The sequence below is a fragment of the Mytilus edulis genome, chromosome 8 (assembly GCF_963676685.1).
Source record: "Mytilus edulis chromosome 8, xbMytEdul2.2, whole genome shotgun sequence".
Lineage (NCBI taxonomy): Eukaryota > Metazoa > Mollusca > Bivalvia > Mytilida > Mytilidae > Mytilus > Mytilus edulis.
Genome location: NC_092351.1, coordinates 26,813,274 through 26,837,511, shown reverse-complemented (window position 1 = coordinate 26,837,511; position 24,238 = coordinate 26,813,274). Strand labels below are relative to the sequence as shown.

The 24,238-nt window shown below is 36.8% G+C and overlaps 1 protein-coding gene across 1 annotated transcript in view; it reads right to left on the bottom strand.

Annotated features, from left to right (window-relative positions):
* The window catches only part of LOC139485202 (uncharacterized), a 49,239-nt gene that overhangs the window by 12,039 nt on the left and 12,962 nt on the right, over positions 1-24,238 (bottom strand). Inside the window, exons 2-4 of the mRNA XM_071269464.1 lie at positions 22,157-22,296; positions 6,068-6,344; positions 2,058-2,287 (exon numbers count right to left, since the gene is read on the bottom strand). Of these exons, the coding sequence (XP_071125565.1) occupies positions 2,058-2,287; positions 6,068-6,344; positions 22,157-22,267 (618 nt within the window). The 5' untranslated portion in view covers positions 22,268-22,296. The remainder of the gene's footprint in view (positions 1-2,057; positions 2,288-6,067; positions 6,345-22,156; positions 22,297-24,238) is intronic.

The window sequence follows — 24,238 nt, the reverse complement described above, 5'->3', positions numbered from 1 at the left end:
CAAGCAGCTGCCGAAAACTGTCGTCAATGTATTTCCCAGGGAAGCTATACAAGAAATATAATTTTTCTGTACAACTTTAAGAGACTGCAAATAAAAATAAAGTTCTGAAGTACTGAACATTGGATGACCGCAAGTTCTTGTGGGTAGTCCGACAAGCCTTGTCTTAGAAAAAAAATCACATCTCTATACCTGAAAGTGAGGTTAATGTACAGATATAATTTTTTTCTGTGACAAGTTCGTGCGTGGATGATAAATTAATGACAGGAAATTCATCCCCATCGTATACATGACTATTATATTGTAGTGATATAAAACAGTATACTCTAGTTTATTGTTATACATGTATATTATATTAATACTTGTATACTACAGTTACATGTATGCATAATTTTCATGCATTTGTATATAATTTTATTCTACTAAATTAATAATAGTGCAGTGTAAGTGCACATGTGAACACGTCTCTCTTCTGTAATAATTCGATTGTTCTAATAGAATGGATTTGAGTAGGCATTCGTATGTTCCAGCAAAAACTGTTTAATCATCCATGCATCTGTAGTTATCGTTCCTTAAGATTGCAAACGTTCTTGAGATATTCTTCCGCATGCGTGTGCATAAAAAGTAATGATTTTTCACTTCTATACATATAACAAAACATTTTAATATTATTAACTTGTCTTCTTTAAAAAGTATTTGATGAGTATTCATTGAAGAAACGAGTTTAGAACAAGCGATAAGGAATGTTATTTTGCAATTGATGCTGTCTACGTGTTCATCATGTTTACAGATCGGTTAAAAACACAAAACAAATATTACGTAATGGAAATCTATGCGATAGCAATACACCGGAATGCCCTCACGATCATCCGCTGTAAAAACAGTGTCTTTGAGTAACAATACATGTTCAATTGGTATCCATAAATAGTGAAGAAGAGATGCGGCGATTTGCCAATATCATTTGGTTCATCCCACAATTATTTTGTAGTGCATTTCTTTTAGAACATAAAGGAAAACAAAAAAAATCTCACCTGCGCTTTCTCAAAGAAACTTTTACAGTGTGTTGTATTACTTTTGGGACAAATTATATCAAAATTATAGAAAACTTCATCGTCTCTAACTCAAAATATGGAAAATGGGCTCTTCTTATGATAAGAGTCGAGAAAATCAATAATAAAAGAATGCCGGTGACGACACTGATCAAAAGTAATTTCTAAATGGCAATTATTCAGTTTTAAAGGTAAAACTGTGATATGACAAATATACATGCAAATACACGATGTTTTATGTTCAGTATTTATCGAAATAAATGCATTAGAAGCTTGTGAAGCCAATACATGCCGATCTCAAATTGGAAAAAAATAATGAACATTCAAAATTTTAACATCTTTCGGGTCACCATTTTTGGAATGTCCCAGTGTCCTTGGCATGATACAATTTCACCAATTTCACTTATTTTTTTCATTCTAAATCTACTCTTTGTGAAAATATACAGATGTGAAAGATAGAATAAATTCATTCAAGATAAAAGAAAACTGAGTGCTGAAATAGAGGTTGGTTTGTGCAACTTGCTTTATAAAATTGAGAATGAAAATGGGGAATGTGTCAAGGACACAACAACCCGACCATAGAACAGACAACAGCAGAAGGTCACCAACAGGTCTTCAATGCTTATAGTCTGGCTTGTGGAAAGTGGGAATTGATATAGGATTAGAACTATTTATATTAAACATCAAGAAAAGCTTTGCATATCAAACACAAAACAACTGATGTAAATTTCCAAGTAATAGATAAAAAAAAAGTCAAGACCTAAAAAGTAATTCTAATTGGTAGCTGTATACACTTTTCTATCCATAGTTGAAACAGTGCTATAGTTGTCTTATACAAGAATCTGCACGTAATATTTTTTTAAAATAAAGGTTTTTCAACATCTTTCTTACAAATTTCTATTCACAGTCAATTATTTCAAATCAATTGAAAAGCAAACATATTCAGCAAACCATTTAGACAACTTAGGTTCGCGTATTGCTTTTTTTTTTTAAACATCTAATTTTTCATACCTCATATACACACGCCCACATAGTGTTGAATTCACCAGTTGTTAACTCATCTTTGTCAGCATGGGCAATCAAATTCCTGTGGTATTTTATTCTGGCTAAATCTGCCCCATCACTGATTTCTGTGGCTGGTGGTAATTTGTCATATCCAAGGGCCGGTGGAGAAATGGTGGACAAGTTTCTCAGTAGACAAATCATTAATGTTACATCATAATTAACCGAAGAGGTATAACCTGCAATCAAACAATGTCAATATTTACACTAAGATTCAGCTACAACACTTCAGTAGCTTCAGTGTTCAGTTCTATTTGGTGAAACAAGACATTCTTTAGAAGTTAATTAATGTTTTCAAATTATTTCAGGACTTTTAAAAAGAAGATAGCAAATATAAAGTGACCATGATCGCTGTATACAATATATGTAATTTCTAAATTTGTATTATCTAAGTATTTCTATTTTTATTTCAAATCATGCTATTTTTTTGGTTTTTGTGAGGTCTAGCGGGACGGTTGCAGTGCAGGCGATTTGGTGTCACGATATCACAGTAGCATGGGTTCGAATCCCGGCGAGGGAAGAACAAAAAATTTGCGAAAGCAAATTTACAGATCTAACATTGTTGGCTTGATGTTTAGACGAGTTGTATATACATAATGTACACAGCCATGTATCACCATCATTGATGGCGATCCGATGGATACATCTGTTGTAGAGTTGTCACTGACTCAGACGTACTTATAAATATAATTATTTTCTGTGACTGTATCTTACTTAGTACATTAATTTGTAGGATCCTTTACTATAGATAATTGAGCTGATCTGTAACAATAACATCTCCATGCCTTATATATCATGTACTGTAGTACGCCGCTAGATTAAAACTGACGATGAAAGGTAACACACGGCCAGCGAAAGCTCTATTATTGTAGAGCCCGGGTGGTCGTGTGGTATAGCGGGACGGCTGCAGTGCAGGCGATTTGGTGTCACGATATCACAGTAGCATGGGTTCGAATCCCGGCGAGGGAAGAACAAAAAATTTGCGAAAGCAAATTTACAGATCTAACATTGTTGGATTGATGATATACATATATAAAAGTCTATAAAAACGACCAACCAGCAAATTTACTATGTACCGGATCGTCTAGAATAGGCGATACTATGCAGATAAGGAAAAAATTATATCAGTCTAAAGATTTGCACAACGGTGTGCAAATCTTTAGACTGATATAATTTTTTCCTATATATATATCGACTTATTGTTCGCTGGCTTATTGTTCGCTAGCTATTGTTCGCTAGCTTCAGCCTTGTTAATGACATTCTACATTGACAATATACTTGCATTTCAATAAAATTTTAAATTTTGGATTAGACAAAATAGTAAAAATTATTAGATTAGTGAATGTCTATATGCTATATGACTTAGATCTGCTAATAGTCTAGCTGCATATTTATCCGGATAACTAGCATGTTCCAGACAGTTAAACAGTCAGTAAAAAATAATTAAAGATTGTATCATTGTTGCGCATGATGTTGGTACCAAATCCGCTTTTGCTATAGATTAGCATAACAATAAATACGCAGAATGGTCAGTTCGATAAAAAAAAAAAAAAGAATAGTGATTTCTGATTGAATTCATTATATTAGACTTGAAATTAAAGATGAAAAAGGAACCGAATTTTAAAATACCAGGAATTAGAACACTTAATTATCCCATTTTTACGCAAAAACGTAATGTCCAACGTTTCATTTTGTGTGCAAAAGATCAGAGTTCCGTTTCTTTCCTACTGTATTTTTTCTCCAATAATCGTAAAACAAGAATATTGCTATTATTATAGTTATTCGCGTGTTGAAGCAAAATCAATATCACTGAAACCGTAATCCGGAAAATGTTATTTTACAAACGGTCTAAAAATCTCCAAGCATATGCAAGGTAAGTTAAATTTCGGGTTTGAGCATTTATACCGTGAAATTGGAAACGCCGAGAGGAAAAATATTTGTTGCATTTTTTTGCCGAAGACCAGGTGTATACTTTCTATTGTCATGACTTCGAAAAGTATAACCATTTTTCCCAACGAAAAAACCGCTGTATTTTCTTTAAAATTGACGTTTAACCAGCTGTCTATCAAATAAGGAAAATTAGATCATAGAAAATAAAACTTTGCGGTAAAGGTTATTCTGTTTTTCTTTTTAAACAATATATGAATTATGCAACAATTAAAATTGGAAAATAAACGTTCTGATTATATATAAAAAAAAAAACAAGAATGTGTCCAAAGTACACGGATGCCCCACTCGCACTATCATTTTCCATGTTCAATGGACCGTGATATTGAGTAAAAAATCTAAGTTGATCATATCATAAGCAACATATGTACTAAGTTTCAAGTTGATTGGACTTCAGCTTAATCAAAAACTACCTTGACCAAAAACTTTAACCTGAAACTCGCACTTTCATTTTCTATGTTCAATGGACCGTGCAATTGGGGTCAAAAGTCTAATTTGGCTTTCAAATTAGAGAGATAATATCATAAACAACATGTGTACTAAGTTTCAAGTTGATTGGACTTCAGCTTCATCAACAATTACCTTGACCAATAACTTTAACCTGAAGCGGAACAGACGGACGCACAGACCAGAAAGCATAATGCCCCTCTACTATCGTAGGTGGGGCATGAAAATATGACAGACCTAAAACTTCGAAAACTCCTACACTACAGGCCCATAAATAATATGTCGGAGTTAAACATGCATGTGAGCACTTCGCACACAACATATAAACATCATGCCATTAGTTGCGTATTTGCTTCACTCCAGGTGTAAAACTCAGAAATTTGTTGAAAAATTTCTTACAGAGTCCGAATTATAATAATACAATGTACTCTCAAAACAGTTGGTTCATTGTTCTTCTATATCTTGTCTATTGTTGAATACTGAATAATACTCCTATATGTCGTTTGGCGGTTTTCTTTGTTCTTGGGTTGCTTTTTAATCATTAATATGAATAGGAATGACATACTATTATGTAAATCGATTGAATTAACTTTTTATCAAGATAAACATTAATATGCATGTTACCTATTTTGGGTTGAAAATATCTATATGGAAAGTACGTATAAATGTTTGCAAATTTAGTTGTCATAAGAACCCTACAAAACCTGTACATGTATTATATGTATACATACATAAGTGTAAATTAAGTCCAGTAATTTATCATTTATTAATGTTGGACATCGATTAAAGTCAACTTACAATCAATCGGACGTCATTCTGGCAAAACTTGACGTCACATTCGATTAGAGTATCAAAATATTGGACATGAAATTAGTGAAACGGACGTCGATTTGAGGAACGGATGTCGATCTGAGTCTTACCTTTATACTTTGACTAATATAATATTTCAGATCTCCATTGTATAATACCTTACTACAAAATTATTTCTATTTACCAGTGCAAGTTATTCTCTTTTTTACCCCTGTCATAAGTCAGGAAACTGATGTTCTGTTGTTATAGCTTGTTGAAATGGTTCACATTAAGTGTTTCTCGTTTTTATATAGATTAGACTATACCCTTAACAATCAAGACTTATTATCTGTAATAAATGATATTGACAGATTGTCACAATGTCTAAGGATTAACAGTACTACGATCGTAACTACTCATACCATTACTTATTTCTTCGTGCAACCAGAAAGGACGAGTAATTCCGATTGAACAATACTGTTATTGAAGGGTTTTCGGCTTCAATTGGGCATTTGATGGTTGCATTGGCAGTTTTACTGACGACGTAGAACTTGAGAATTGTTTGATAGCTGAAGATTTTGATCTGCAAGTTGGATTCCAGCAATTCAATAAGGCGATTCGCTCTTTAATTACAACTGGTCAGTTGTGGATTTTACAGTAAATATAGCCAATGAAAAAATGTTACATAAAAATTGTATGAAAATTGTGTATAGTTATACGTTTATGCGAACATATTGCAACTTATAAGTATCCCCTTTCTAAAGATATATTTTTACCTGTATTTGGATACATGAGATCCATTTGTTTTCTGTTGATAAATCTTGGTGTTAGTAGATTTTTTGAAATATATGTTTTCCTTGTTGCCAGTGTGGTTGATAGTGAAGCTGTTGGGAAATGCTGATCGAACTTATCTCTTACTGCTTTGGGTGCAATATTGCTTATCAATCGAAACATTCGAAGGAAATTATCCTCTTCTTCGGTTAAAGAACCTGTGGTACATTTAAACAGTCTCAGTAATTTACGTGTTAGCTCCTTTACTTGTGCTGTCTTATTCTATAAAAAAAAATGACTTAGAAATATCAGGGAGTTATAAGGGAGACTACAGCTTTAATGCTTGACATCAAACAAAGTTGTTAATATCCAAAAATGTTGCTTACTATACATACCATATAAATTAAAGTTGAGAATGGAAATATATATGTTGTGTACAAGATGTAAGTTTGTACAAATTATCATTTGTACAGGGTTTTTGTACAAGTTATAAGTTTGTTGTACTCATACCTTCTTGCACCAGGTAATACAGGTTTGTCTTCTAAAATGTATTAGTTTGATGTTTTAAATTCAAACCTATATACTTCGACATAACATTTAGTGCTAGTCTCCTTGTCCTCAAACTGGAAATGAGGACACCTGGATGATTTAAATACTAACTTTATTTTTATCCTTATACCATATTCATACCCATAAAACGTTTTTTTTTATCAAGTTGTATGATGAAGTTGTGAAAATATGACAGAAATCTACGAAACAAAAGACTGTGTGCTTGCATTATCCATTTGTGTTGAGCAGTTCATAAAACACTGTTAACTTGTACAAAAAATCTGTACAAATTGTAATTTGTACAACATTAGAACTTGTTACACAACATACATATACTGCTATAAAACACACTTGTGTAAAATTGTACTCCTCTCAATTGCCTGTACAAAATAAAGACAAACAGTACCCCGAAGAGATAGAGATGACTACTAGTATAATTTAGAATTAGATAAAGTTGCCCCCGCACTCCACTTTGAAGTAGCTATATTATGACAAAGTCAACGTAGGATTTTCTTTGAGATATTATTGTGTCTGGTAGACACAATTGATGCCCCTGTAGATGCAAAACCGCGCTGAAGTACGTTCATTATTCATAGTTCATTATTCATTATTCAAATTGAAGCGGTGAATAGTGAAATAAAAATTAAAAAAATTGACTGTGACACAATAGCTATATCCTGATTCGCAATGACCATAAGATGGTTCAATCGAAAGCTTATCAAGAGAGGAACAAAAGGTATATAGTCAATATGTTCCGCAACGCATATTAGAGGAGTAACGAAGGACTTAAATATCGAAATACGCCTGAACATTGAGAAATAGTAAATTTTGAATAATGAAATGGATATTTTGAATAATGGAATGGACTGCTATGACCCTTCAGCCCCTAATTACAGATATATATTATATCTCAATCGAAAGCTTATTAAGAGAGGAACAAAGGTATATAGTCAATATGTTCCGCAACGCATATAAGAGGACTAAAGAAGGACTTAAATATCGAAATACGCCTGAACATTGAGAAATAGCCAATTTTGAAAAATGAAATGGATATTTTGAATAATGGAATGGACTGCTATGACCCTTCAGCCCCTAATTACAGATATATTATACCTCAATCGAAAGCTTATCAAAAGAGGAACAAAAGGTATATAGTCAATATGTTCTGCAACGCATATTAGAGGAGTAACGAAGGACTTAAATATCGAAGTACGCGTGAACATTGAGAAATAGCAAATTTTGAATAATAGAATGGACTGATGCAACTTGTCAGCTCCTAATCAAGGAAACCATGCCAAAATACGCGTTAAAATTAATAATTAGCCAATTTTGAATAATGAAATGGAAAAAAATATACACCAAATTAAAGCTTATGGATGGAGGAATAAAGTGAGTATAATCGATATGTGCCACAATAACCATTACAGAGGTTACAGAGGACATAAATGCCAATATACGCGCGAAAATTAAGAAATAGCCAATTTTGAATAATGAAATTGATGTTTTGAATAATGAAATAGACTGCAAGGACCCTTCAGTCCCTAATTACAAATACCTTATACCTCATTCGAAAGCTTATCAAGAGAGGAACAAAAGTTATATAGTCAATATGTTCCGCTACGCATATTAGAGGAGTAACGAAGGTCTTAAATATCGAAATACGCGTGAGGGGAATTTCTGCTGGGACCGGACCGAAAAATCCGAAAATCTTGCAGCTCGTTGACGAGGTTAAGAGGGGAAAACGTGGGTGGTTGGGGTTGAAGGGAAAAAAGTGGGGGTTGGGGTCGTGGGAAAATGTATCTTTTTGGAAGAAAAAAAACACACCAATAAAAATCCACAGATAGTAAACACAATGGATTGTAAGATTACAAATATGTCTGATCAGAGAGAGAATATGGCACAAGAGGTAGAAATTTTGGAAAATACTGATGAGGAAACTCTCAAATGACGAGAAGTAGGTCAGGACTCACCCTGGATTGTCAAAGACATTAAAGATGTTAACAGGAAGTGTGGGTTCGCAAAAATTATAACCTTGAGCTGGAAAGGGAAAAAATATCCGCACTTGGGGATGTCAAAGACTAAACAGCTGACCACCGTCGGGGCAAAGAGAGACCGATGGAGCTGTGCAAATCGTGAGCTAGGGGATGAAAAAAAACCAGGTTCACCAGCTATGATTACCACGACTTTTATATTTTTGATAAGGACGGTATGATTGGAAGTGTAAGGATATGTTGTTTAAGCCTGAAAATCGGGTCTAAAACCATTGAATTGGGGATGGTGGGAAAAACCTAAAAGGAACATTTTGACAGATCCTCGCTGAAAATGGACATGGGTTGCTGCAGCTGATCTTTATGGTAGTAGTAGTTTTTGAGGCAGGTGACGACTTTCCCAAACTCGACATCATAGATCTGTTCATCATTAGCTAGAGCAGAGCATACGCAGAGCTGACACATTGCTCAACCAAGGACTTTTTGGACTGGGGCAATCGCAAGGTATCGTGGTGTTTCTTTTTTTTTTTTGGTTACATGCCTAGAAATTAGTGTGAGATCCATTACGGTGGTAGCATTCAAGCATGCTAGAATCCCCAGAGGAAGAGTGGCTATAACACCTGTACCGGTCAAAGCTGAACCCAGGGTACTGCTGGTTAACACCAAATTGACCACAGAACAAGCACCCAGTGCTACAGATACAGCTTTTCCAGACGTTTATAGGCATTCAAGGTAGTTTGATACCTTCAAATTTCTGCATCGAGTTGATTCTACACACATTGACTATAGTCTGTCGGTACCAAGAATCTAAATCGTTCATTTATTTTATAGGAGCATACCGAGGAGGGGATGTTTTTGAAGGGACTGTAAGCATCTAAATATAAGACCAGAACGGCTCCGTCGTGGAATTGCTGACCACGCTACCAAGTAGAGTCCTTACCCATAGGTAATCCGGACGTTTGAGGATTTGAGGTAGAGACCGTTGCCACAGGGATTCACTGTGCAAACGCATCCACCACGTTTCAGGTACAATCCAGACCTTTAGGCCTTGTTGACGGCTTCATCACCCAAACCGCTCAAGGCTCCAACACCCAAGGCTGGTAAAATAGTCTTATGCTATCATGGGGAGTGCCCTCATTTCCAGCCCTGCCAAAATGGGTAGGAATCCACCTACTTTTTGCATGTTTACCTTTGGGTGGTACTCAGCCTCCGATTCATACAATCAATACCTCTTTTGTAGAAGCTTGGTAATCTTTGGAACATTCCGAGAGGTAAGCCAGGTTTGCATGGGACAAACAAATGGAGACTTGACAACCTTTCTTGGCAGCCCGTTGTAACGTAGTTTATTATGTTAACCTTTTGTCAAGTTCAAACCATGTTCGTGATAAGTCATTTATTCATACCTCTCGAAGATGAAAACGGATGGTGAGATGTTCACCTCTAAGATCGATGTGTCTACCGTCTTGATCGTTGAGATGCATTTGCATGCGATTGCTAGTTGTTTGCAAGATCACTGGCAAGTATACAACCAATAGGTACTTTTGGGTTTGAATGATTTTCATACAAGAACCGTCTGCGGGAAAAAAGCTGTAGATTGAAGACTGCTGAGTACCATTTACATAACATACAATGCTGTTGATTCTGATGATATTTACAATGTGCCCCCCTTCTGTATAACCGTTTGCGATCATATCGAACGTGTAAATCTGAATCCCAAGACGGTGTTGATGTTATTGACAACTTTGAAGTCTACTTGATAGAGTTTGGCGAGGGTCAGCGTTGCTTTTAGGGTCGCTCAGTTGGCGTCGATGATGATCTTCTTTTTGTGTTTGTTGAGCCGTAGCTGTCGCTGGATTTCATTGTTGATGTCTTCGATGTCATAGTAACCTGTGCTCAGTGTGATGGAAAACCAGTTGCCACCATTATCGGGAGAGTAGCGGAAGGAATTGTTACATGTATGCATATGAATGTTAGGGATGGAATTATTGGTTTTCAGGTTTACCAATGCCATCTCGTAGGTCTTGGATTCCTTGAGTTGCAGTGGGGGTTGAACCGGGTAAGGATTTGGCTATCGTTTCCAGAAACGATGAAGGAAAACCCATGCTTTGGGTTGGTGATTTTAGCAATTTGCTGCAACCATGTGCTATCCATTTATTTATGGTACACCCATGTCACATATTTTGCTTCCACTCTTCGATACCGTCATACTTCTCAGTTGTTTAATTACCTTCACCACGATCGTATAAACTTCGGCAGGGCAGCTGGCAAAGAGGAGTTACTTGTAGGTGAATTTTATCCATTTTTTTACTTTTTGTACACGACGTTCATCTTCTGACCATCGGGTTCAAACTGCAGGATTTTGTCAGAAATCACAAGTGCAAATGCCTCCATTTTGGCAGGTACTTTGGGCTCGAACTCGATCAGGATCTGAATGTTTTCAACTCTTTCAACCGCTTGGACTGGTGACTCACATCCATGACAAACAGTGGATACAGATCGAGGAAATCGGAGGGGTTAATGTTGCAGTTGCTGATAAAACGGTTCATGTTGAAGTAGTTAGAACAGCGACATTCTTGTACACTCTGGCGATCTAGGTTTGTGTGAAACTGGCATTGAAGTCTACTGCCGGGTAGCGTTATGCGTTGAGAGTGACGTAAATAGTTCGTAACCGGCAGTGGTCGAACACGGCTTCATTTTGAGTCCGATCGTCTTTTTCCGGTCTGAAAGGCTACGATGATGTATCTCGGTTTCTCATGTCCGCTCTTAGCAGACAAACGCATATGGATCTGTAAGGTTTAGGTAACACATGTAGAATCACACTGTCGTATTCGGAAACCACAAACGATCCTACTCTTGCTTTGGATGGTCTTTTACAACCGCATTTTTTTCATCGGAAGAAAGGAAGGACGTGAGGAATAAACCAAGAGATCTTACTCAGGTTGATTTTTCGCCACGTCGTTGACGACAGCAGAAGGATGGCATTGTCGTCCGAGTCGCGCACGAGTGACAATTCGTGCTTGAATCCATACACAATCTTGTTGTAATCGTCTGCAAAGCCGAAAATATGTCTCAGGGGTATGGTGAATGAAAACGATCCTTTTATTGGCGGGCTTGGTGATAATATACGTGAATGACGTGCTGCAAACCCTGTGTTTTCGGCCTCGACTTCGGTAGATGAATCTTTGTACCACAGCTAGTTGAGACCTTGGGATTTAGAAAAATTGTTGGGGTAAATCAACATTCCCAGCATAGTGATGGCAACGACTGGGTCGTTGATATTTTCGATTAGCTGGCCTGAGAGGTGCATTAATTGTAACTGATGGTCTTGAAGAGAGATACTGGTACATGATTTCATTATGAATAAGAGACACTAGATCTGCATTAGCATATGGACTACCGTGGTTCTTTTACAGTCGCCACTCTACCAAGAGATACCTTTCAGCGGGATGGAGGAACAAGTCTTGGGTTTCGATGCTGATTCGGATCTCACCTGGATTATTCAGGTTGGCACCAGCTTGAGGTTCGTATTCGTGAACCTTATATTCTTGGAGACTTTCGTCGAAGGTCAACCCTTCGGTGATTATAAGGATGTTGGACATTATGTATTTATTTATAGCGCTGCACAAAATCGTGGATGGTAGCAATGCCAGAACCGGAGTTCAGGTTGTTCAACTTGGTTTGCTGCGGTTTGCTGCTTTGGACATTGGACTGTTGAGTGGACATTCTGCGTTTTCGGGGGCGGGTCAGTTTATCAACCACATGGTCGACGGCTTTGGGGCATATTTTTAACACCTCTCAAGGCTGCATTGGTGTTTGCACTCACGGCCTTACTTCCTATGGTTTTGGTGGCAGAGGAAGTTAACATGCGTCCAGCCAAACTGGCGATTGTGCAAAACCGTCCTTTACCACCGTATGCGTACTTTCAGACATAACCTTTCTTGATTTACAACATTTACTTATAGGATACTATGGTGAAGCGCCATATATTCTTCGATGCTGATATATCTAGCCTTTTTCATAGAATGGATAATCGACACAATTTCGTTGCGCACACCATTATTTCCTGCTCGGTGTGCTGCAGCACACAGTTCCAATCGATCGAGAAGCTGCTTGAAGTCGGAAAAAAACGGTTTGCAGCTCACTGCCAAACTTATACTTCTAGTAGATGTGGGACACGATTCCCTTCCACTTGTAATTCTTATTCGCCTTTGGGATTCTTGAAAAGATTGATAGTACCGGAACTTTTCAGGATCTCTGCATAGTCGTCAAGGTCGTCGTGCTCGAACGATTCTGGTTTCTTTTTCACCATGACTTCCGAAAGGTCAAGGGTTCCTTTGTACTTCACACTATACATGAACAAATTATCGCCGTCAAAAGTAACTGGTGAGCTTCCGATGAAGATACCATCGTTTTCAGATCGCAATCGTCGGCGGAAGTAGTCATACTGAGCTGCAAATGCTGCTGTGCTTGAGCTCCGAGGACGGTTTCTGTATGTGGTGCAATGAGGAATGGGTCGGTAAACTAGGACGATGGGGGAGGGAGGGCTGGAACTGTTGTAGGAAGGTCTGCGATCGTTTTGGTGATCTGTGAAGCTGCCTCTCGCTGAGCCTTAACCACATGCTTGAACACCTTGTAAAGATCCCGGCCAAGTTCAATCTTGTCGAGGCGATGCTGCATATTACTGGCTTGAATCTTCCGTTTGGTGTCTTGCAACTCCCAGACAAGTGCCTAACTCTGCTTAGGGTCGATAATCTTGATAGACGTCATTTATCTAATAGGATCGAATGCTGTTGAACGCTCCTAAGCGTTGGTGTGAACGCCCCGAATCAATGAGTTGCACATGAAGGTATTACAATGCTGATACGGATTCCTTTTCTTCGAATGATTCAAGTGTCATGGGTATGTGCACTGGTGGCCTCAAATCGTCTTGGCAGGGCAATGGGGTTGAGAAAATCGCTCCATCTTACCATAATGGTGGAGTTCCATGCGTTGAAATCACCTCAACCTCTTTAGATCGGTCGAAGGATCACACAACTGCATTTTCAATATGGAACCCACTCAAAATTGCATTTGCAGGGCCATGAGAACTTATGTGGTCGATATTCTTAGAATTCTGCTGGAAGAGGCAGGGGAAGTTGGAATTCTCTCGGATCGACTGGCGGGGCAGTGTGAAGTAATTCTAGCACAGGTAGAAACAATCGACGTTGTCTTCACACGTGTTCTGTTTTCTTAGCATCGAGTCGTCGAACACCATGAGGTTCACCATGAGGTTCTTGCGGAGGGGATCAAGTTCTCGGGTGTTTGGTACATCGCTCCCTTGCTCGAAAAAAAAGAGTCGATACCACTCGGGTGTCTTGGTGATGGTAAGGTGTTGACCACATCGATTAACGAGTAGGGTGACCTGCCCTTGCACTGTAGGATGTCTCGGATATCTTCTTTAGGGAGGCTTTATTCAAGCGCTTGCTCCAACAGCTGGTAGATAGGTTGGTGAAGCGATTATCCGCAGACGTACAATCGATTGTAGTCGGAGCCACCCATCGCGCAGGAATAGGTTGTTCAGCAGCGTCGTCTTACCACAGTCCGACTTTCCAATGATCGACCGTCTTATTGATCGCTGAAGTAGGGGGTAGTGATTACTCCTCGTGGGGGCGTTGGCACAGTAGGAAATGTCTTCAACGTTCATTTATTAAAATAAAATAGCGATGGTTTTCTGCGTGAAAGTCATAGAAAGACAGACACAGCCAACACAATAGAGGTAATGACCAGCAACGGGCGACGGGGAAAGGTTGGCAACTGCAAGGTGTGCGATGCCAAGAAGTCTCAGTTTGTTGCTACAACCGGTACAGGGTTCACGAACAAACTAATCAACCGATTACCCATGGAAATGCATCTACCCGGACACAACTTCACCGGGCGAGGGACTAGACTTAGCAAGCGACTACTTCCCGATGGCATCCGAAGGCTTGGTCAAAACCCATTAATCAAGTTGACCAGGCAGCATATCACCACGATCTTTGTTATGCCCAGCACAAGGATGCAACCGCACGCAACACTATCTGTGACGAAGCTATGCTAGCCTCCCTTAACACCATTGGACTGCAGCATCGTCAGACCCATCATCGATACCAAAGTTCGATTCGGTCTTTGTGTTAAAAAACTGTTCGCTGGACCGATGAGCTAGCTGAGGAGTTGCACAAACCAGTTCGACGCTAGTTTCATAAACGCTGTGTAGCGGTGGGTGGTGTGGATGAGACCTGGGCGGCCGACCTCGTTGATATGAGTGACTTCTCCAGGGACAACAAGGGAAATAAATTTATCCTGAGCATTATCGATGTCTTCTCGAAATATGACTGGCTGATACCACTCAAGAACAAAAAGGGGGTGACGGTGCGGGATGCCTTCCAAGCAGTGTGCACAAGAAGCTATGGACAGACAAAGGCACTGAGTTTTACAACAAACATGTAAATCAGCTGCTTCAAAAGCATGGTATCGATCTCTACTCCACCGGGAACGAAGAGAAGTCGATAATTATCAAACGTTGGAACCGCACCATGAAAGAGAAAATGTTCAAATACTTTTCAGCCAACTCCACACGCACCGTTATCGATGTCCTGGACGATCTTGTTTGCCAGTGCAATACCACCAAGCACCGCTATCAAGATGGCCCCTGTCTCGTCATCATCCGCCTTACCTTTTGGATTAATCTTTTCACAGGTACAGTGCATGATCACATTGGTTTGCCCCTTACAATGCCCAATCTTCTAGAAGTTTTACTCGTGACACCCGAGAGACCTCAAGGGAGGTCTGCACATCCATGCCATGATGGGGGTCATATTCCGGGTAGTAAATACATCTTTAAAGGCTTTCGTAGGCGAATGTACCTCAATTTTATCCCCAATGGCTTCCCTATCTTCCCAAATCTTTTCCTGCACCTTCTTTAGCAGTCAATCTATCAACAGCCTGCTAATCCCTTTCAACCCAAGTTGTTTTGTCTGGGTGGTAATCTCCTTCCTCGTGTGGGGTTTGGGACGACGATGAAATTTAAGATTTGTCTTTGTTTCTATCACCTCTCAACCAACTGATCTTTCCTCAACCGGGAATACCCTCGAAGGTGGTTCATTTTGGCTATACCTCTCAGGGCTTTGACGTTTTCAACTACTAACTCTATGTCTTTATCCTAACAATAAAAGAAATCAATTTAGGTCACCCCAAAACCACCATCCCCAATTCACTGGTTTTCAGACCCAGTTTTCGGGCTTACAAAACATATTCTAACACTCTCGATCCTACAATCCTTATAAAAAATAAGAAAGTCGTGAAACGTACCCGGTGCGTCTGGATTTTTTAATCTCATAGCTCACAAATTGCACAGCTCCATCGGTCTCTCTCTTTGCCAAGACGGTAGTAAGCTGCTTGTTTAATCTCTCACATTCCCATGTGCGAATAGCTTTCCCTTTCGAGCACAAGGTTATAACTTTGCAAACTTCTTCGTGTCGACATCTTTAATGTCTTTGACAATCCAGGTTGAGTCCTGCCCTACTCCATGCCATTTGAGAATTTCATCATCATTGCAGCGCTGTTCTCGATTGGCCTTAACAACGTCCACTTTTTTCAGAATTTCTACTTCTTGCGCCGTATTCTATCTCTGATCAAACATATTTGTAATCGTAAAATCCATTGTGTGTATTCTATCTGTGATATTTTTTTGTCGAGGCTGCAACTTTTGTTGCAGAAAGTTCGACATAGGGATAGTGATCTGGCGGCAGCGGCGGCGGCGGTGTAAGATTACTTCTTAAAGTTTTGTTAAGTTTGTTGTAAGGTTAAGTTTTGGTGCTCAAGTCCATATCTCAGATACTATATGCAATAGGTCTAGTAAATTTCGTGTATGGAAGGACTGTAAGGTGTACATGTCCAACTGGCAGGTGTCATCTGATCTTGACCTCATTTTCATGGTTCCGTGGTTATAGTTAAGTTTTTGTGTTTTGGTCTGTTTTTCTTATACTATATGCAATATGTCTACTATATTTGGTGTATGGAATGATTGTAAGGTGTACATGTCTAGCTGACAGGTGTAATCTGACCTTGACCTCGTTTTCATGGTTCAGTGGTCAAAGTTAAGTTTTTTAGTTTTGGTCTATTTTTCTAATACTATATACAATAGGTTTACTATATTTGCTGTATGGAATGATTGTAAGGTGTACATGTTTAGCTGATAGGTGTCATCTGACCTTGACCTAATTTTCATGGTTCAGTGTTCAAAGTTAAGTTTTTGAGTTTTGGTCTATTTTTCTAATACTATATGCAATAGGTCTACTATATTTGGTGTATGGAATGGTTGTAAGGTGTACATGTCTGACTGACAGGTGTCATCTGACCCTGACCTCATTTTCATGGTTCATTGGTCAAATAAAGTTTTTGAGTTTTGGTCTATTTTTCTAATACTATATGCATTAGGTCAACTATATTTGGTGTATGGAAATTATTTACATAATTATCTATATCAGTCTCGCATGTTTAATTTGACCTTGACCTCATATTCACGGTTCATTGCTAAGTGTTATGTGTTTGTGTTTTGGTCTGTTTTTCTTGATTTATTAGCAATAGGTCAACTATATGTGTTGTATTGAAGAATTGTTAGATGTACATGTCTGCCTGGCATGGTTCATCTGACCTTGACCTTATTTTCATGGTTAATTGATCAATGTTTCATTTTCTTGGTTTATGTGACAGTTGTAATAAAGCTTTATATTTTACTTTAAGACTATCAATATAATATCAATGATTAATAAAGAAGGCGAGACATTTCAGCGTGTGCGTGTTTCTTTCTTCCACAAAGACACATTTTCCCCCGACCCCAACCTACAAATGGGTGTGTGGCAGAACTCTCATTATTATACTACTGTTCCTCACTTAATAAGCTTTCAAATGAGTAATTAGGGGCTAATGGGTAACAGCATTCCATTCCATTATTCAAAATATCTATTTCATTATTCAAAATTGGCTATTTCTTAATTTTCACACGTATTTCGGCATTAAGGTCTGATCTCCGAAAAGTAAACCCTCTAGTGGTCTTTGCGGCACATATAGTTTATATTCCTCTATCAATAAGCTTTAATTGGTGTATAAAGTTTGTCTTGATTAGGGACTGAAGGGTTGCAGCAGTCCATTTCATTATTCAAAATAAGCTATGTCTTAATGTTCAAGCGTATTTCGACATTTAGGTCCTTCGTTCCTCCTGTAATATGCGTTGCGGAACATGTTGACTATATACATTTTGTTTCTCTCGTAATAAGCTTTCTAATGAGGTATTAGGTTTATCTATAATTAGGGGTTAAAGGGTCACATCATTCCATTCCATTATTCAAAATATCTATTTCAGTATTCAAAATTGGCTATTTCTTAATTTTCACGCGTATTTTGGCATTTAGGTCCTCTGTAAACCCTCTAATGGTTATTGAAGCACATATCGTTCATACTCAGTTTATTCCTCTATCAATAAGCTTTAATTTGGTGTATAAATTTTGCCTTGATTAGGGACTGAAGGGTTGCAGCAGTCCATTCCATTATTCAAAATAAGCTATTTCTTAATGTTCAAGCGTATTTCGCTATTTAGGTCCTTCGTTACTCCTCTAATATGCGTTGCGGAACATTTTGTTCCTCTCGTAATAAGCTTTTAATGAGGTATAAGGTTTATCTATAACTAGGGGCTAAAGGATCACAGCATTACATTCTATTATTCAAAATATCTATTTCATTATTCAAAATTGGCTATTTTTCAATGTTCACGCGTATTTCGATATTTAAGACCTTCGTTACTCCTCTAATATCCGTTGTGGAAAATATTGACTATATGCCTTTTGTTCCTCTCTTGATAAGCTTTCGATTGAGATATAATATATATCTGTAATTCGGGGCTGAAGGGTCATAGCAGTCCATTCCATTATTCAAGATATCCATTTCATTCTTCAAAATTGGCTATTTCTCAATGTTCAGGCGTATTTCGATATTTAAGTCCTTCGTTACTCCTCTAATATGTGTTGCGGAACATATTGACTATATACCTTTTGTTCCTCTCTTAATAAGCTTTCGATCGAGATATAATATATATCTGTTATTAGGGGCTGAAGGTTCATAGCAGTCCATTCCATTATTCAAAATATCCATTTAATTATTCAAATTTGGCTATTTCTCAATGTTCTGGTCTTTCGATATTTAAGTCCTTCGTTACTCCTCTTATATGTGTTTCGGAACATATTGACTATATACATTTTGTTCCTCTCTTAATAAGCTTTCGATCGAGATATAATATATATATCTGTAATTAGGGGCTGAAGGGTCATAGCAGTCCATTCCATTATTCAAAATATCCATTTATTTATACAAAATTGTCTATTTCTCAATGTTCAGGCGTATCTCGATATTTAAGTCCTTCGTCACTCCTCTAATATGTGTTGCGGAACATATTTACTATATACCTTTTGTTCCTCTCTTAATAAGCTTTCGATTGAGATATAATATATATCTGTAATTAGGGGCTGAAGGGTCATAGCAGTCCATTCCATTATTCAAAATATCCATTTAATTATTCAAATTTGGCCATTTCTCAATGTTCAGGTGTATTTCGATATTTTAGTCCTTCGTTACTCCTCTAATATGTGTTGCGGAACATATTGACTATATACCTTTTGTTCCTCTCTTAATAAACTTTCGATCGAGATATATAATATATATCTGTAATTAGGGGCTGAAGGGTCCTGTCAGTCCATTCCATTATTCAAAATTGGCTATTTCTCAATGTTCAGGCGTATTTCGATATTTAAGTCCTTCGTTACTCTTCTAATATGCGTTGCGGAACATATTGACTATATACCTTTTGTTCCTGTCTTGATAAGCTTTTGATTGAGGTATAATTTGTATCTGTAATTAGGGACTGAAGGGTCAGAGCAGTCCATTCCATTATTCAAAATATCCATTTCATTATTCAAAATTGGCTATTTCTCAATGTTCAGGCGTTTTTCGATATTTAAGTCCTTCGTAACTCCTCTAATATGTGTTGCGGAACATATTAACTATATACCTTTTGTTCCTCTCTTAATGAGCTTTCGATCGAGATATAATATATATCTGTTATTAGGGGCTGAAGGGTCAAAGCAGTCCATTCCATTATTCCAAATATCCATTTAATTATTCAAATTTGGCTATTTCTCAATGTTCAGGCGTATTTCGATATTTAAGTCCTTCGTTACTCCTGTAATATGTGTTGTGGAACATATTAACTATATACCTTTTGTTCCTCTCTTAATAAACTTTCGATCGAGATATAATATATATCTGTTATCGGGGGCTGAAGGGTCTTGCCAGTCCATTCCATTATTCAAAATTGGCTACTTCTCAATGTTCAGGCGTATTTCGATATTTATGTCCTTCGTTATTCCTCTAATATGCGTTGCGGAACATATTGACTATATACCTTTTGTTCCTCTCTTGATAAGCTTTCGATTGAGGTATAATTGTTATCTGTAATTAGGGACTGAAGGGTCATAGCAGTCCATTCCATTATTCAAAATATCCATTTCATTATTCAAAATTGGCTATTTCTCAATGTTCAGGCGTTTTTCGATATTTAAGTCCTTCGTTACTCCTCTAATATGTGTTGCGGAACATATTGACTATATTCCTTTTGTTCCTCTCTTAATAAGCTTTCGATCGAGATATAATATATATCTGTAATTAGGGACTGAAGGGTCATAGCAGTCCATTTCATTATTCATAATATCCATTTCATTATTCAAAATTGGCTATATTTCAATGTTCAGGCGTATTTCGATATTTATGTCCTTCGTTACTCCTCTGATAGGCGTAGCGGATTATATTGACTATATACCTTTTGTTCCTCTCTTAATAAGCTTTCGATTGAGGTATAATATATATCTGTAATTAGGGGCTGAAGGGTCATAGCAGTCCATTCCATTATTCAAAATATCCATTTCATTATTCAAAATTGGCTATTTCCTCATTTTTAAACATATTGTGGCATTTAGGTCCTCCGTAAACCCTCTTATGGTCATTGCGAATCAGGATATAGCTATAGTGTCACAGTCATTTTTTTTTTATATATTTATTTCACTATTCATCGCTTCAATTTGAATAATGAAACATAAACTATTTCATTATTCATTATTAATTTTTTAATATTGAATAGTGAATAGTGAACTATTTCATTATTCATTATTGAATAATGAATAATGGACGTACTTCAGCGCGGTAGATGCAAAGCGTTATTTTAGATAACTAACATTAAACCGCTTATACCTCAAAAATTACAAAGTTCAGCTATCTCCCAAAAGAGCAAATATTAATAAAAATAAAAACCCTAACCACATGCACATCTTCAATATATTCACAACAACACGCAAAGATAAAACTTCCTATAATTCAATCTGTAAGAGGAGTTTTCTGGAAACTCTCCTCTTATGCAAATACATACTGCAAAATGACTAAGTTCAATTATCTCCCAAAAGAGCAAATATTTATAAAAATCAAAACCCTAACCACATGCACACCTTCAATATATATGAACAAACAGTTGGCAAAGTGAAAACTTCCTAGCAATCAAACTGTGGGAGGAGTTATACGGAATAGCTAAACCTATAATGGGACGGACGGACAGGGATAAAACAATATGCAACTTTCAGTTGCAGGGGCATAAAAAATAAAGACAATTTAATACTAGTATATCATGTCAGTATCGGAACACTGACCACAGAACTGGTGATAACCACAGAGTAAAGGGGGGTTCCAACTATATGTACCCATTCAAATGTATTCTTGGTTTAGTTTCATCAGGAACATGTAAACCCGCAAAAAGCTGTTATATCTTATAATACATAAACACGTCAAAAGTAAACTGTATAAACTTAATCAAAATTTTTATAAATACCCTTAACGATTCAGTTATTTATCTACAAAACTTCGGAATTTTTACAAATTGAATGTAACAAATATACGTCATAATAAATTATAAGTATCCACAGATTTTATCAAAATGAGAAATGTAAGATAAAGAGTAGATCCTAATAAACGGATAAATAACAACATTCCATCCGTTTCACTACTATATAATTTTGATTGTATTTGTTAATTATTAGTCATTTCGACTCGGATAATATCAATGACAATCATATCACATATTCTTACTTTTAAATCAGCTCACATGGTGAATATGATCGAAGATCTGAATATGAATTTATGTATAGGCATCACTATCAGTCATATTCGTTAGCCATTTTATTTCTGTCATACTGCTATTGCATCTTCGATAGCCAAGTGTTACAACCCTCTCTCCTCCTCTCCAGAGGATCGGAGCGGAGTGTCACCCATGGCTAACGAATATGACTGATAACTAAGTGTTACAACCCTCTCTCCTCCTCTCCAGAGGATCGGAGGAGAGAGGGTTGTAACACTTGGCTAGCGAAGATGCACTAGCAGTATGACAGAAATAAAACAATTGTGTTATGAATTAATTTAATTCTAATTTAATCATTATGATATACTCACTACCAAATTGCTGCTCCACTTGAACCAAATCCTTTTCCATCTAAGTAAGTAAACTGTACTAAGTATAACTACTATCAAGGTTGCTCCTACCAATAATTTAATAGAATCCATCTTGTTGTATTCAGATATATTGTTCGATCCTACAAAGTATTTTAATATCAAACCGACGAAATACATTTAACCATTTATGTTCCTATCATTATAAAAAGTAAAATCACAAAAATACTGAACTTCGAGGAAAATTCAAAACGGACAGTCCCTCATCAAATAGGAATATCAAAAGCTCAAACACATCAAACGAATGGATAACAACTGACAGTCATATTTATGACATGGAACAGGCATTTACTTATATAGAAAATAGTGGATTGAACCTGGTTTTATAGCTAACTAAACCTCTCACTTGTATGACAGTCGCATCAAATGCTAATAAATTGACAACAAACAGACATTATAGGTAAAAATGTCAAATATACAGCAGTCAACATAGTGTTATAATCTTAAAACATACAAATATGTAATAAAGTAGCACATTACAGCATATCGTCCAAGCTTACTAGCAAACATTAAATACAAGAATACACATATTTACCATAGTACAATACACAATGACGGGATGTTTACATAGAGAGCCACGTCATATATGAAACAAGGAACTAAAAAATAAAAGGCATATAGACAAACCACATAGAAAAAAACGAAAGAAAAAAAAACCCAAATTAGTTTTCGAAGTAACACCAAAAGGCACACAGACAAAGCACATCAGCAAAAAAGGAATACGAAAATATCATAGTAAACAATAATCACAGGATGAACAAACAAAGAAGCACAATTAGGCATACATCAAAATTAACAACCTCATTCATTGCTATCTTAATTTTAAGGACATGGTTGAACTTCTCATAAAAATTGCCCCCCCCCCCCTTCTTTAAGAATTTTGTGTCAACAGCAGAAGATCTTGAAAAATCTGATCAAAATATTAACAGAAAAGTTTATATTTTATTTGCTTCAAAAAGTCATACTTATTGGTGCCATTTTACGTAACACATTGGATGACCTTGTATGTTCATACTTATTTCTCGTACATTATCTACCTTTTAAATGCTTTATATTCTAATGTTTGAAAATGGTTCTTGGTTCGAGGGGGTAAAATCACCCTTTTAGCGCTTGTATAAAAAAGAAGATGGGGTATGATTGCCAATGAGACAACTCCCCACAATAGACCAAAACGACACAGAAATTAACAACTATAGGTCACGGTACGGCCTTCAACAATGAGCAACGCCCATACCACATAGTCATTTATAAAAAGCCCAGACATGACAATGTAAATCAATTCAAACAACAAAACTAACGGCCTTATTTCATATACAAAAAAATAAACGAAAAACAAATATGTAACACAAAAACAAACGACAACCACTTAATTCCAGGCTCATGACTTGGGACAGGCACATACTTACATAATGTGAGTGGGTTAAATATGCTAGCTAGCGGGGTGTACATCGTTTCGGATCTAGACTAATACCTTGTTTAATTCGTTCCATTTCTCACTTATATAATACGCTTATAAAACGTGTATTATACGTTGCTCCTTTTAAAAAACGATTTTCAGCGCTCATTATAGGTAAAAATGTCAAATATACATCAGTCAACATAGTGTTATAATCTTAAAAACATACAAATATGTAATAAAGTAGCACATTATAGCATATCGTCCAAGCTTACTAGCAAACATTAAATACAAGAATACACATATTTACCATAGTACAATACACAATGACGGAATGTTTACATAGAGAGTCACGTCATATATGAAACAAGGAACTAAAAAATGAAAGGCATATAGACAAACCACATAGAAAAAACGAAAGAAAAAAAAACCAAATAAGTTTTCGAAGTAACACCAAAAGGCACACAGACAAAGCACATCAGCAAAAAAGGAATACGAAAATATCATAGTAAACAATAAGCACAGGATGAACAAGTACCTCAATTATCTCAATAGCAATGAAAACAAACAAGTTTTAAACAAAGAAGCACAATTAGGCTTACATCAAATTTTACAACCTCATTCATTGC